This window comes from Arabidopsis lyrata, assembly GCF_000004255.2.
Source record: "Arabidopsis lyrata subsp. lyrata unplaced genomic scaffold ARALYscaffold_2, whole genome shotgun sequence".
In the NCBI taxonomy this organism is placed as follows: Eukaryota; Viridiplantae; Streptophyta; class Magnoliopsida; order Brassicales; family Brassicaceae; genus Arabidopsis; species Arabidopsis lyrata.
The window spans coordinates 7,469,447-7,481,978 of record NW_003302554.1 but is presented as its reverse complement, the minus strand read 5'-3'; the positions used below and the strand labels follow the sequence as shown (position 1 = coordinate 7,481,978).

At 37.2% G+C, this 12,532-nt stretch overlaps 2 protein-coding genes across 8 annotated transcripts; both read right to left on the bottom strand.

The window, feature by feature from the left end:
• Window positions 1-472: 472 nt before the first annotated feature.
• Window positions 473-2,525, bottom strand: LOC9322835 (protein DETOXIFICATION 7). Of its 3 annotated transcripts, none has more exons than XM_002886723.2 (6): window positions 1,715-2,525; window positions 1,522-1,608; window positions 1,388-1,444; window positions 1,059-1,297; window positions 780-985; window positions 473-705 (listed from the first exon to the last, which is right to left on the bottom strand). In XM_002886723.2, exons 1-6 carry the CDS (start codon window positions 2,506-2,508, stop codon window positions 583-585), a joined length of 1,506 nt encoding a protein of 501 aa, XP_002886769.2. In that variant the 5' UTR covers window positions 2,509-2,525; the 3' UTR covers window positions 473-582. The 3 variants fall into 3 exon arrangements, with proteins under 3 accessions (XP_002886769.2, XP_020890001.1, XP_020890000.1); XM_021034342.1 differs by having other exon boundaries at window positions 474-705; window positions 780-1,297; window positions 1,715-2,138; window positions 2,247-2,525; XM_021034341.1 differs by having other exon boundaries at window positions 476-705; window positions 780-1,297.
• A 45-nt stretch (window positions 2,526-2,570) lies between these two features.
• On the bottom strand, window positions 2,571-5,731 carry LOC9322834 (APO protein 1, chloroplastic). Of its 5 annotated transcripts, XM_021034345.1 has the most exons (5): window positions 5,578-5,731; window positions 5,184-5,277; window positions 4,709-4,746; window positions 4,141-4,318; window positions 2,571-4,057 (listed from the first exon to the last, which is right to left on the bottom strand). In XM_021034345.1, exons 4-5 carry the CDS (start codon window positions 4,240-4,242, stop codon window positions 2,852-2,854), a joined length of 1,308 nt encoding a protein of 435 aa, XP_020890004.1. In that variant the 5' UTR covers window positions 4,243-4,318; window positions 4,709-4,746; window positions 5,184-5,277; window positions 5,578-5,731; the 3' UTR covers window positions 2,571-2,851. The 5 variants fall into 5 exon arrangements, with proteins under 5 accessions (XP_020890004.1, XP_020890003.1, XP_020890006.1 ...); XM_021034344.1 differs by lacking the exon at window positions 4,709-4,746 and having other exon boundaries at window positions 5,513-5,731; XM_021034347.1 differs by lacking the exon at window positions 4,709-4,746 and having other exon boundaries at window positions 5,539-5,731.
• Between the last annotated feature and the right edge of the window lie 6,801 nt (window positions 5,732-12,532).

The following is a 12,532-nucleotide window of genomic DNA, read 5'->3' as shown; positions in this document are numbered from 1 at the left end:
TAATAGCGTGTAGCGACTATGTTTGCATTATCATTTTTATTTAACGTTTACAAACTCATATATTCATGTTGAAGATTTACTACTTTACAATTAATATAGAGATAGAGTTATTTGATAGAATTTTTTAAAAAAAACCTAATAAAAATATGATAGTTTTTTTCAAAGGAAATATTTAGACTACCATATTGATCTTCTCTATGTCATTCCAACTTATGATAGTTTTTTGTGGATGTTTTTTGAAACAATTGCGTCCAAAACTTTCAAATTTCTATAGTATTATTTAAGGAATTCATAACTTCGCACCAGTATCTATATTTGGACAAAAGGTTTTTGGTCACTTCTCTTAGTTTATGTGCATGAAATTGGACTCCAATAAGAACTTATTGAGTGAAATGGGTAGTGTGCCCTGACAAACTAAAAAACAAGAATCCATATTCTCAAGACGCATTATTTATTGCAATCAAAGTTAACATATATAAACATTAAAATCGCACATCATGCAAATGTAAAGCATCCAAAATTAGTAGATAGAATGCTAAAACGAAGTACACCAATAGAGTTGCATTAAGTGGTTTTACACATTTAAACAGTTTCTGTAATATGATTAAGTAAAACTTGTGTATCCTCTTCCAATATAATTTGTGTCTTTTGGTTGCCTTTGACTTGTGGTGTCATCTCGAATACTCTGTCTCTGGCTCTCGTTGCCTGAAACTCAAACCAAAACCAGATTCAAAACTATAACCATAAAAAGAAGTAAAGAAGATTAGTAATTTATATACCTCTTGTTCCCAATTGGTGAAGAAGGTGACAAGGGTAAAAACACTTAGTTGGATAGTGGAGGCTATGAGTATACCAATCCAAAGTCCTTTTCCTCTCAACTTCATGACAAAACACAAGATCCAACCTAACGGGATTCCGACAAGATAATATGATCCTAAACTTGCATAACCTCCTATACGTTGCCAGCCTGTTCCTCTGGCAACCCCTGAGTAATGAAAGAATTCTAGAGTTGAATATACTTTTCTTGGGCTTCATGTAACAAAGTATAATCGTCTTACCTGATAGCACGGCAAGAAAACTGTTAACGAAAATAAATAGGCAGAGAATGGGTGTGATTTGGGTTACGTAGTGAGCCACTTCTTTCTCGTTGCTGAATATATAACCCCAACTATTTCGGTAACTGTAAAGTGTGATGCTTGCTATTGTTGCATCAACACCACCCAGGAAAATAGCCGAACTAACCGCCGCTCGAGCTGCCCTGTGATTTCCAGCTCCTAGCTCGTTTGAAACATATGTGCTATAGTGTTAAACAAGATAAAAAGGGGTTAGAGATATTATTTTACATGAAAAAAATCAGATTCTTGTGAACAATTGAAATCTGTAAAACCTTGCGGATGCTCCTATCGCATTCACCAGAACGAAATGCAAAGCCGATGTTGTGAGGCTGCTCAATGAATAAAGTTTGAAAGATCACAAGCTTGCCGACTGTTTGAAATTTTGTACAAAATAATATGTATGTACCAAATGGATATCACCGATGTTTCGAGCTTTGAGTTTGGTAAGAGTCCAGACATTAGTAGTAGAATCTCAAACGACCACCATTCCAGGCTTTACTTGCAAAAAAACAACAAAAAAAAAGTTAGGATCAGATCAGAGCAAGTAGCACTAAATGTTGCTGAGATTTGTCTTTCTTGGATGTAGATATATAAAGTACCATATCATCATTGCAGAGGGGATAGCGAGGGCGATGAACTGCTTCATGCTCGAGATGAGTTCTTGCAAACCAAGGTTTTTCATTTCACGATGCAAAGCAGAGTTACTCATGAAAATCCGAAGCAAAAACACGTTGAGCCAATATGAAAACCCGATGGACAAAGCGGCGCCAACGATTCCAAATCTCAGTTTATAGACAAGAAGCCAACAGAAAGGAATGTGAAAACAGATAGCTCCAAGAGAGCTCACGAAGAGAGGAAGAATTAATCCTTGTGACTGGAAATAGCAAGTCATAGGTTGAAGAAGAGCAAATCCGAATAAAGCCGGTATTAGCCAGATTGAGTATCTGCAAGCTAACTGAGAGATTAGAGGATCTTGATGGAAGAGCTCCAAGAGTTTGTCCATGAAGATCCATACAAGAGAGACTGGAAAACAGAAGACAAGAAGACAAAGCATTGAGCTGTACGTGTATGCCCCAATTTTTCCAAATTGTTCTGCTCCAAAAGCTTGACCACACAGAGTCTCTAACGCACCTGCAAACCCAACGATGAGGCTAAAACCGGTGACATTAGTGAGGGAAGTGGCGATTGCAACAGCTGAGAGTGAGAGCTCGTCCAAGTGACCAGCCATAACCATGGAGATGACTTGCAGGAGGAACTGAGAAACCGAAACTGCCACCATTGGAGCTGCCATGGAACTCACCTTCTTCATCATCTCCACTGACAAATAACTCGCCCCATTCCTGTTATCTTCTTCTTCCTCATTCCGCACCAACGAGAAATCCTTTTCCATCATTTGGTTTTTCAACAACTAATCGTTGGATCAAAACATCTTTAAAATCTTTCAAAACAACGAAATACATTAAACAAATACCACTGAGGTCGTCTAGATTATAATAACAAATGACCGGGTCGAGAACAGAGAATCAAACAAATATTTAATTTAAAGTCAACTATTCTAATTTATACACAGGATTCTAAAATATTTTACACCCAAATTGTAAAATACACTATATGACAAGATTTCTAACGTATCCTATGAGGAAAGATCCTAGTTAGCCAGCTCATTTTATTATCAACCATATTTTGATGCTTTTTTATCCTAACAATGGTTTTCTACTATGAACATGTCCAAGGACCTATGCGACCATGTCGGCTTCCTGTGAATCAGGAACAATGATGTCAAGCCTCATCATGGCCTTGTAACGTTGAGGAACCCGAGCTCCACTGTGCATACAAATCTCAACCAAAGCAGGGGCTTTACCATAAAACCTCCTGAGATTTCCGGTTAGCGGATTTCCCTTAAGGTCTCTCACATGCCATACATAATTTGGAGGAAAGACTTCGTCCACAAGAGCATCTTGCCATCCGTGCTTCCCGTCTCTCCATTGGTGTTTGAACTCCCCGCACAGCTTCACACTATGTCCCCATGGTCCTACATGCACTTCAGAACAATATCCGCATGCTTTCACCGTGAATTTCCTCATCAATTTGGTCACCCCCAATCTCACTTTTTCATAAGCATCCATTGTTTCCTGTGCTATCTTAGGTATGTCCTCTGGTGTGGGAGGCGGATGCCTTTCACAAGCTCCAAGCGTGTCAAGCTCGGCAAGTGGAGATGATAATGATGATGTCTGAGGCTTATCAGGCTCTCTAAGATATCCACCTCGATCGATCACTCTCTTCCCCATCATTCGGATTGGCTGTGTCCTTCTGCGACAAGGATACTCAGGGATCTCAACTCCAGCCTGAATACATAGCTCAACAAGTACTGGGATTCTTTCATAGTCAAACCGTGTTTCGTGCTTAATCCGCCGCCCAAAAGGGTCATGCATGTGGTACGACTCAACAGGAATGAGAACATCATTGATGGTACCCTTAACCCATGAATGAGAACCACGTCGCTGTGAATTTGTTGGACCATTGCAATCCCTAATGTTGTGACCAGCATTGGCAACATGAACCGCTCCACATTCACTACAAGCAAACACGGGAACAACATGAAGAAGCTGTGCTAAACCCTTGATCAACAACTTCCAGTTATCTATCACTTGATACGCCACAGGAACAAGATTGGGAACTAGCAATCCATTTTTAGGAGGTTCCAACTGTTTCTCTATACCCATCTGAGCAAGCTTCTTATCTTTCCTAGCCTCTTCTTGAATTTGCTGAAAAGGAACAGGATAAGGTTTCTTCTTGTTCTTTGGTAAAATAGGAGGAAGATCCACATTCTGGGTAGATACATGCCGTTTCTTGAAACTTGTGTGCTCTGTAAGATTCTGATTGAAACAAACTATGGTTCTTAACCTCATCGAGCACTCCCTTTTAGGGATTGAACGAGGAATCTGCATATAAAAGAAAAATCCAAACTTTACAACTTCAAGACTGGAATCATCAAGATCAAAGTGACGAGAGATGAAATGGTTACCTGAAAGCAACTTGCATAAGAGCCTCTGGCTGAAAAATCAATTGGATTTGGATCTATGGTCTGAAGATAAACACCTCTACAAGCAGGCGAAACCAGAAGCATGTTGACTAGTGAGAGGACTATAAGTAAGAAGAACCCAAATCAGAAGTAAGCCAAAAATGCTTACTTTCCCTGATTCCTGCAACATTTAAGAAAACAAGTGAGGATTTGGATGGTGTGCATGAAAGACAAGAACACAGAGATGTTATAAACTAAATGAAATGGACTCCACGATACGAAATCAGCTCAGACCGTGTTACTGTGAATTATCTTCTTATCCACTGGTTTTTATGTGAGTTGGATATTATGACACCAAATACATCTATCTTAAGCATCTTCAACGATTTTTTTTTTCACAAAGGTTAATTTATTAATTGTCACATTAGACACATTACATGAGCCGGCAGGACTGAAACCTCCGGAAGCAAAGCCAGAAAAAAACGACAAAATTTCCAGAAAGCATAAACTAAACCCATAAAAAAAACAAGGGACAAACATTTAAGTCTAAAATTAAGTGAGCACATCTTACCTACAGAATTTTCTAACTTCCGGAAAGCGTAAACCAAACTGCAAGTCGAAAAAACAATTAACGACAAGCAAATCGTCCTATAGCGAATAAAACACTACCTCACAACTAGGGATTTTGAGTTAATAACACTAGTATTTCATTATCAAATGGAAACACTAGACATATACAAAGAACTATTTTACATGAATTGCTGCGAGAGATATAAAATTATCTAATCAAATATTTACCAAAACCTGTGTAAATCTCACATGTAAGTACTTAGCTTCCTCTGATAATATATCATCTTATATCTCAAATTCAAAAACGAATCTCTTAGACTCCAAGAAGTCTAATCACCAACTCTTGAAACCCAAACCAAAGAACAAGAAAAACGTAGAGATTTGGCTGCGGGATTGACTCAATGCCTATAAAGATTCTATAGCTATTGATTCTTCTGTTCCTTAAATAGATCAAACAAAACGAAGATCAAACTCACTTGGAGTATCGGATTAGGACGGTCGCATCAGAGATACTCCATAGACAGAATCACGTCCGTACCCTTCGAACCAAACACCAATCCGACAAATACCCTGCAACCCATCACAGAGAACGATCATAAGATTCATCCATTCCTCTACTCAAAGCATGCAAAATCACAACCAAATGAAACAACACCGCTGAATGAAACTAGTTCAGAAACTAACTAATTCAGAAACTAATTCAAATGACTAATTCAAATAACTAATTCATAGCTACACAAAATTCAATTTTTCCAGCGACGGACAAGTTTGAAACCAAAATTTCGATAATCTAACACGAACCCACCAAATTATGTATAAGAAAACACCAACCCAGGTCGTTAAATTGAGACGAACCCTAACACACTTCACCTTTAGGGATGGATTAGAGACGAACACGAACCCAAACCCAATGAAAAATATAGAGAGCAATCGAACCCTTTCTTATGGCTTCTCACAATCGAAGAAGAAAACAAAGATGGAGAGTTCGAAGAAAAAGAAGAGAGCGTGTGGGAGAAACCTAAGAGCATGACTAGGCCTGGGCATATGGGTAATCCGTTCGGGTTCGGATAAAACCCGTTCGGGTTCGGGTTGAATGGGTAATGAATTAATAGTTCATTCGAGTATTTCTATGGTTTCGGTTCCGGTCCGGTTCTGGTATTGTCGGGTTCGGTCGGTTTGGGTAATACCCGAAGTTTAAAATCACTTTACATACTCAAATGATCAAATAAAGAGAATAGAACATCAAACATGACATTTAAATACTAAATCCAATCCAAAATAACAAAGATGACTATTTCACTCTTAAGTGTTAAGAGTAGATTCTAATTATCTATACACATATATAAACATATGTGTATTGCATATATATAAGTATATATATAAGTATATAACTATATAAGACTATATATCTAATTATCTATATACATATATAAACTCAAACATCAAAAGTCACAAAACCTAAAACCTAGGACATACATATAAGTATATAACTATATAATACTATATATCTAATTATCTATATACATATATAAACATGTGTATTTCTTCGGGTTTGTGGGTATCCTAAATGGGTAACGGGTAATCCCCAACCCGACCCGATATCCACGGGTAATCCAATACTCTACCCAATGAGGTAATTTTCTAATACCCTAACCCGCCCCAACCCGATTTTTTCGGTCCGGGTATCGGTTCGGGTATCGGGTCCGGGTTTTTTGCCCAGGCCTAAGCATGATTATATCTAGTCTCTTAGAAATACCTTTGTAAAAATGATAGTTAAATACCTTTGTAAAAATGATCGTTAAGAGACGGTATTTTTTAGTTAAGATTTGTGTGTGATTAATGGTAGGCTCTTAACATGTGTTTCTTAGAAAAAAAATATTAATATAAAAATAAAATTTATAATTATAGAAAATTTAATAATTGTTGCAAATTAAAAATTAAAACATACCTGAGATACAATTTATAACATAAATAACATAAAGCACAAATGTTTTAAACTTAATTTCTGGAATATTTTGTCCATATATGCTCGATCAAATCATTCTTCAATTGTTGATGCATACCTCGATCACGAACTCGAGCTCTATTGTCGAAGAAATTAGAAGACATATCTGTAGAATATGTGAAATCCACCTGTGAACTTCTTGCAGATTCCGCTTGTTCGAATTCGGTAGTATCATACTGAGTATACCTATCTCGTTCGTCTTCTACTATCATATTGTGAAGTATTATACATGCTCGCATAATATTTCCTATTTTTACCTTATCCCAACTAAGAGCAAGATTTTGGACAATGGCAAATCGAGCTTGCAAAACTCCAAAAGCACGCTCGACATCTTTACGGCAAGCTTCTAGATGTGTTGCAAATAAAGATGTTTTATCAGTTTGTGGAAGTGAAATAGATTGGATAAAGGTAGCCCATTTAGGATAAATGCCATCCGTGAGATAGTAACCCAAATGATAATCGTTCCCGTTGACTGTATAATTCACTGCTGGTGCTCGCCCTTTTAAGATATCATCAAAAATAGGAGAGCGATCTAGAATATTGATATCGTTTAAAGTACCTGGAGGTCCAAAAAACGCATGCCATATCCAAAGATCTTGGGAAGCTACAGCCTCTAAAACGATTGTTGGTTTTCCAGAGGCACATGTATATTGTCCTTTCCAAGAGGTAGGGCAATTCTTCTACTCCCAATGCATACAATCAATGCTTCTCATCATCCCGGGAAATTCTCGAATCTCTCCAATAACGAGTAGCCGTTGAAGATCTTCTGTAGTGGGTTGTCGTAGGTACTCATCTCCAAAGCAATCAATAATTCCGTCAACAAAATGTTCCATACACTTCATCGAAGTGGTTTGACCAATCTGAAGATATTCGTCAACCGCATCAGCCGCTAAACCATATGCAAGCATACAAATTGCTGTTGTACACTTCTATAGTGTAGAAAAACCGTATCTTCCTGTAGCATCTCTTTTTTGTTGAAAGAATGGAATTGTGGAGAGTTGATCAACAACACGCATGAATAATGGCTTATTCATTCTAAAACGGCGTCTGAATAGATTAGGAGGGAAAGTTGGATTTTCTGCGAAATAATCGTTCCATAACTGGATGTGTCCTTCTTCTCGATTTCTTTCAATATGGACTCGTTTTTTCCTCGGTTTTGCGGCTTGCTGACGATCACCGTAATAGTCCAAAGAATTATCCAACGCTTGCTGGAAAGCATTGGATAATTCTTCGTCCAATGCTTCTTCGAAATTGTAATTGGAAGATGATGCCATTTTGTATGTAGAATTTTTAGGAAGAAAAGGATTTGGGTTTAGAACAAGATATTGAAGTGAAAAGAAATTGTTGTGAAAAGAAATTGTTGGTTTTAGGAAGAAGTTGATGTGAGGTGATGTAATTGAAGGTGATATTACAAGTTGATATTTATAAGCAATGTTCCTAAATAATACATGGTTACAAAGCAAAGAATACTTGTGGTGCAAAGCATCTTGAAGACTTGTGGTTACAAAGCATTTCTTTTTGAATCCGTGAACAAACAGAGACTATACTGAAACAACACAGACTTTTTGAATTCGTGAACAAAGGATCTTGAAAACTTGTTGTTTAAAGCATTTTGTCCTCTTCTTCTCCTTTAACGTGAACCTACACAGAGTATACAAAGTTAGAACAGAAATATATTCTGCAATCCGCTTCCAGAAGGCTGCAGCTCTTTGCTCATTGCCAACAATGGCATCCTTACTCGTGGTCAGCCACCCAGAGATTAAGACTAAATCTTCTTTCACTGTCCATTTGTTCCTCTTTCTTGGTGTGGCTTTGGCTTTGGCGCTTCCACCTTGACTTGTAGCTTCTATCCATTGGGTGTTGTTGGCAGGGAGTTCAGATTCACCAAGTCTAATACTTGGTGATGCTGACTCATAAGCATTGGGGTTTAGGCTAGGTGTTTCTTGTTGACTTGTTAACAGCTCCATGAAACCAGCAGAATTAGTATATGGATTCATCTCCAAGAGTTTCAGGGAGTTTACAAAGGGAATTAAAGAAAATGAAAGATAATTTTGAAGGAGAGAGTTAAAGAAACATAATGAGAGAATGAAAGATAATTCTGAGAGAATGAAAGAAAATGAAAGAGAATGGGAGTTTCTGAGAGTGTTAAAGAGAATGAGAGAATTTATGTGTTAGAGTGGTCGATCTTTTTCAGGCTATCGAATCAGCAAGGGTTTTTGTTGATTTACAGTTGGGGTTAACATTCAATGATACACTTAATTCTAAAACCTAAAGAAAACCAAACAAGCATTGATCAATTAAAAAACTGATGTGACATTCTAATTCAATGATACACTTAATTCTAAACCCTAATGGAAACCAAACAAGCATTGATCAATCAAAAACTGATGTAGACAATCTAATTCAACATCAAAACTGACAAAAAACAAACAATTAAAAACTCTTTTAAGAGGCATTTATCACAAAACTGACACAACCAAAACACTCAAGTCTCACCTAATATTAACTACAAGGATAATCAATGTTCTAAATCAAATTCAAGATAGCTTCTGTTACCTTAATGTCTGGCCATTTAACGCAGCTTCTGATCCTCACAGTCCATCTCCTCTCAGTTCTCTCATCTTTGTGTCCAATTAACACCATATCTCACAATAAAAAGAAAACAATAAATCAAATTCAAGATTAAGAAACAAAACAGATTAACATTTGAAATAAAAATCAAAAATAAACCTAACAATCAAAAATAAAACTAATCAACATCATTAATAAAATTGAGATCCAACAGATTCTTAATCCAAAGAATCATCCACACCAATCAAAAACAGAGTAATACGATTCAATAGAATATTAACCAAGGCTAGTACGATTCAACAGAGTATTACGATTCTAATTAGCAAAATTAGACACTTAACAACAAATAACCCCTAATCCCCAAATCCAGAAACCCTAATTTCTCAAATCCGCTAAACCCTAATCATAAATTACTTAAACAATAACGGCACACACTCAATCATGCTTCTAATTAGCCAAATTAAACACTTAACAACGAATAACCCATAATCCCTAAATTCTCAAATCCGAAGAACCCTAATCAGAAATTATGTAAACAATACAGACAAACACTCAATCATGCTTATAATTAGCCAAATTAAACACTTAACAACGAATAACAACTTTTCCCCAAATTTTTGAAACCCTAATTTCTCAAAACCGAAGAACCCTAATTTGAAATTAGTTAAATACATCGATTCACACAATCAGATAGACATGCATACCTTGATAAATAGATAATTGAAGTTAAGATTCTGATTGCGACTCGAAACTGGGAGATCCGGTGAACTTCTCCCCGATTTCAAAACCCAACCTCGCTGCTTTGGTTCTCCGAACACACCGTGGACAATCGGAGACGGTGGAGAAGATGGCCTAGCGGAAGAACGACGGCCGGAGGTCAGTCGCGTCGGAGATTCCTTCGATTCGAGTCAAAAATCGCAAATCACCTCCGGTTGGTACCTTTCGCATTTCGCATATTCTACAGATATGAGATAGAGAGAGAGAGAGAGAGAGAGAGAGAGAGAGAGAGAGAGAGAGAGAGAGAGAGAGAGATAGAGAGAGAGAGAGAGAGAGAGAGAGAGAGAGAGAAATGAAAAAAAATGATTGTTCTGTTTTTTTTGCTTATATTTTAAACATAACGCCCAATGAAAACGTGACACCTGGCACCTCTTAACCCTCAAAATAAATCTTAGCTAAGGAACGTTCCTTAGCTTATTACTGCATTAACTATTTAATTTAAATCAATTAAATACCTAAGATTCAGCTAACATCCCCCCGTTAATGATGCTCTAAGATTGAAGAAGGAAAAAGAAAAAAAAAAGCCATCGTCGTTTACAATCAAAGAAGAAAAAAAAACAGTTTTGTATAATGGGCCGGCCCTATTTAAGCCGAACCAGCCCGAAATTCTCTCATTTAATGTAATCAGGCCTAGGGCTTTTATTTATTTTAATGGACTCAGGCCGGCCCTAAATGTTTAACATCCCTACTTACGACCTATGTTTCTTAGGCTTCCTATCCGGCAAGATAGACCCAAGACAAAAATTTCTAAATGCTCACACTTCTCCCGGAAACTTCTTCCGGAAACAATGATGTCGAAGAACCACGACTGTTAAACGTCTTGGTAGAAAGTAGAAACCTTTCAATTGAGCAGATCTCGATAAGATATTTTGAGTAGAGACAAGGAGCGATCACATCCAACCGGGTCACACCAAACTCACACAAGCATGGCAAGATATCGAACCGGAAAGATACTAAAGCAAATCCAGTAGAAAAAGAAAAACTACAGGCAATAGCACAAACCCGCTACAGGGAAACCTAAACGAAGACCCTACGATCGATATATTAAAAACATGTGGCCTCGCTTTTATTGGGTTTCAAAGAGAAACACAGCCCAAAATTATAGTTGAGCCCAGATGGAGAATTGCTTAGCATTATGGATGGATATAACGTCGTCATCAGGAAGCGATGAAAACTCGCATTATTAAAATAAAATACTAATCACTCCACAGACAAGCCACGTGTCAAACCTTTCTTTCATACGAAGCAAAATGCCCACCACTCCTAAGAAGCACGAAGCATCACGATGACGTAAGCAACCGAACAAGATATTCCGGCGAAAGTGAAACTTAACATCGCCATGCTCATCCGGTGAAACTTCTTTAGAACTTGAACGACAAGGCTTTTAACTATAGTAAAAAGTGAATATTATTATGATTATTGTCGTCACAATATATAAATATTCGGTCACAATAACTCTATTGTGACGAAAATGACACGAATACTAAAATGTCACAACAAAATCGTCACAAATCCGTGTATGTCTTAAAAAGGTCACAAATGTATGTGACGATTAATAAAATAAAATTCAGGTTTTCCTGTGGCAAAGTATTAAAGGAGCTATTGCAGTTTCTGCAAGGTTGGCTACAAGGGGAATTAGGAATTATGATGGATGTCTTTTGTGTGGTGCAGCGGAGGAGACAATAAACCACATTCTCTTTCTTTGTCCATATGCTAGACAAGTGTGGGCTCTCTCTAATATTCTTTCTCTTCCTGATGGTTTTGGATTTTCAGAACTTGAGAATTTAAAGTTTCTTATATCTCTGCAAAATGAGGCCAAGTTAACTATTGAGATTCGCTCAGTATTTCCTTGAATTGTTTGGCTCTTATGGATAAATAGGAATAAGCTACTCTTTGATGGATCTCTTTACCCTCCAGATTCTATAATGCGAAAAGCTTATGAGGATTACACATCTTGGTATTCTGCTCAACAGACAATTCATGAAGTCTCTCATGTTTCTTTAATACAAGACTCTCATTGGTCTCCTCCATTTCAGGATGAAGTTAAATGAAACATAGGTTTTTCATGGTCTAAAAAATATGCTTTGTCTGGTGTTTCTTGTTGTCAGAGATTCTATGGGTAATGTGTTACTTCATAGTAGAAAATCTTATTCTCAGGTTGCTTCTGTTTTTGAGGCAAAAACCAGGAGTTGGGAATGAGCACTTGACAGCATGCAGAGTCTGAAATTAGAAAATATTCTCTTTGGTGCCTGAACTCAGGAAATTATTCAGGCGCATCATAAACCTAGTGCTTGGCCTTCACTTGTAAGTCATATTTTCCCTCTGATTCAATTAAGTCAAAACAAGAAAGGCTGGGAGATCATTTTTGAACATGTACATTGTAATATTGGAGCTTCTCGGATAGCTAGAAGTGTTACTTCTGATTATAGGATATCTTCTTATGTTGCTCAAGGATCTCCTTGTTGGTTAAAG

Excerpts from the sequence above, each read along its gene's own strand:
- LOC9322834 (XM_021034344.1), bottom strand. The coding sequence starts at position 4,242 with ATGCTTCTGGTTTCGCCTGCTTGTAGAGGTGTTTATCTTCAGACCATA. Across the intron at positions 4,058-4,140 it reads CTTATGCAAGTTGCTTTCAG|ATTCCTCGTTCAATCCCTAA; the intron begins GTAACCATTTCA and ends TTTTATATGCAG.
- LOC9322835 (XM_021034341.1), bottom strand. The coding sequence starts at position 2,508 with ATGATGGAAAAGGATTTCTCGTTGGTGCGGAATGAGGAAGAAGAAGAT. Across the intron at positions 1,445-1,521 it reads ACATCGGTGATATCCATTTG|CCTCACAACATCGGCTTTGC; the intron begins GTACATACATAT and ends TTCATTGAGCAG. Across the intron at positions 1,298-1,387 it reads GCGATAGGAGCATCCGCAAG|CACATATGTTTCAAACGAGC; the intron begins GTTTTACAGATT and ends TTAACACTATAG.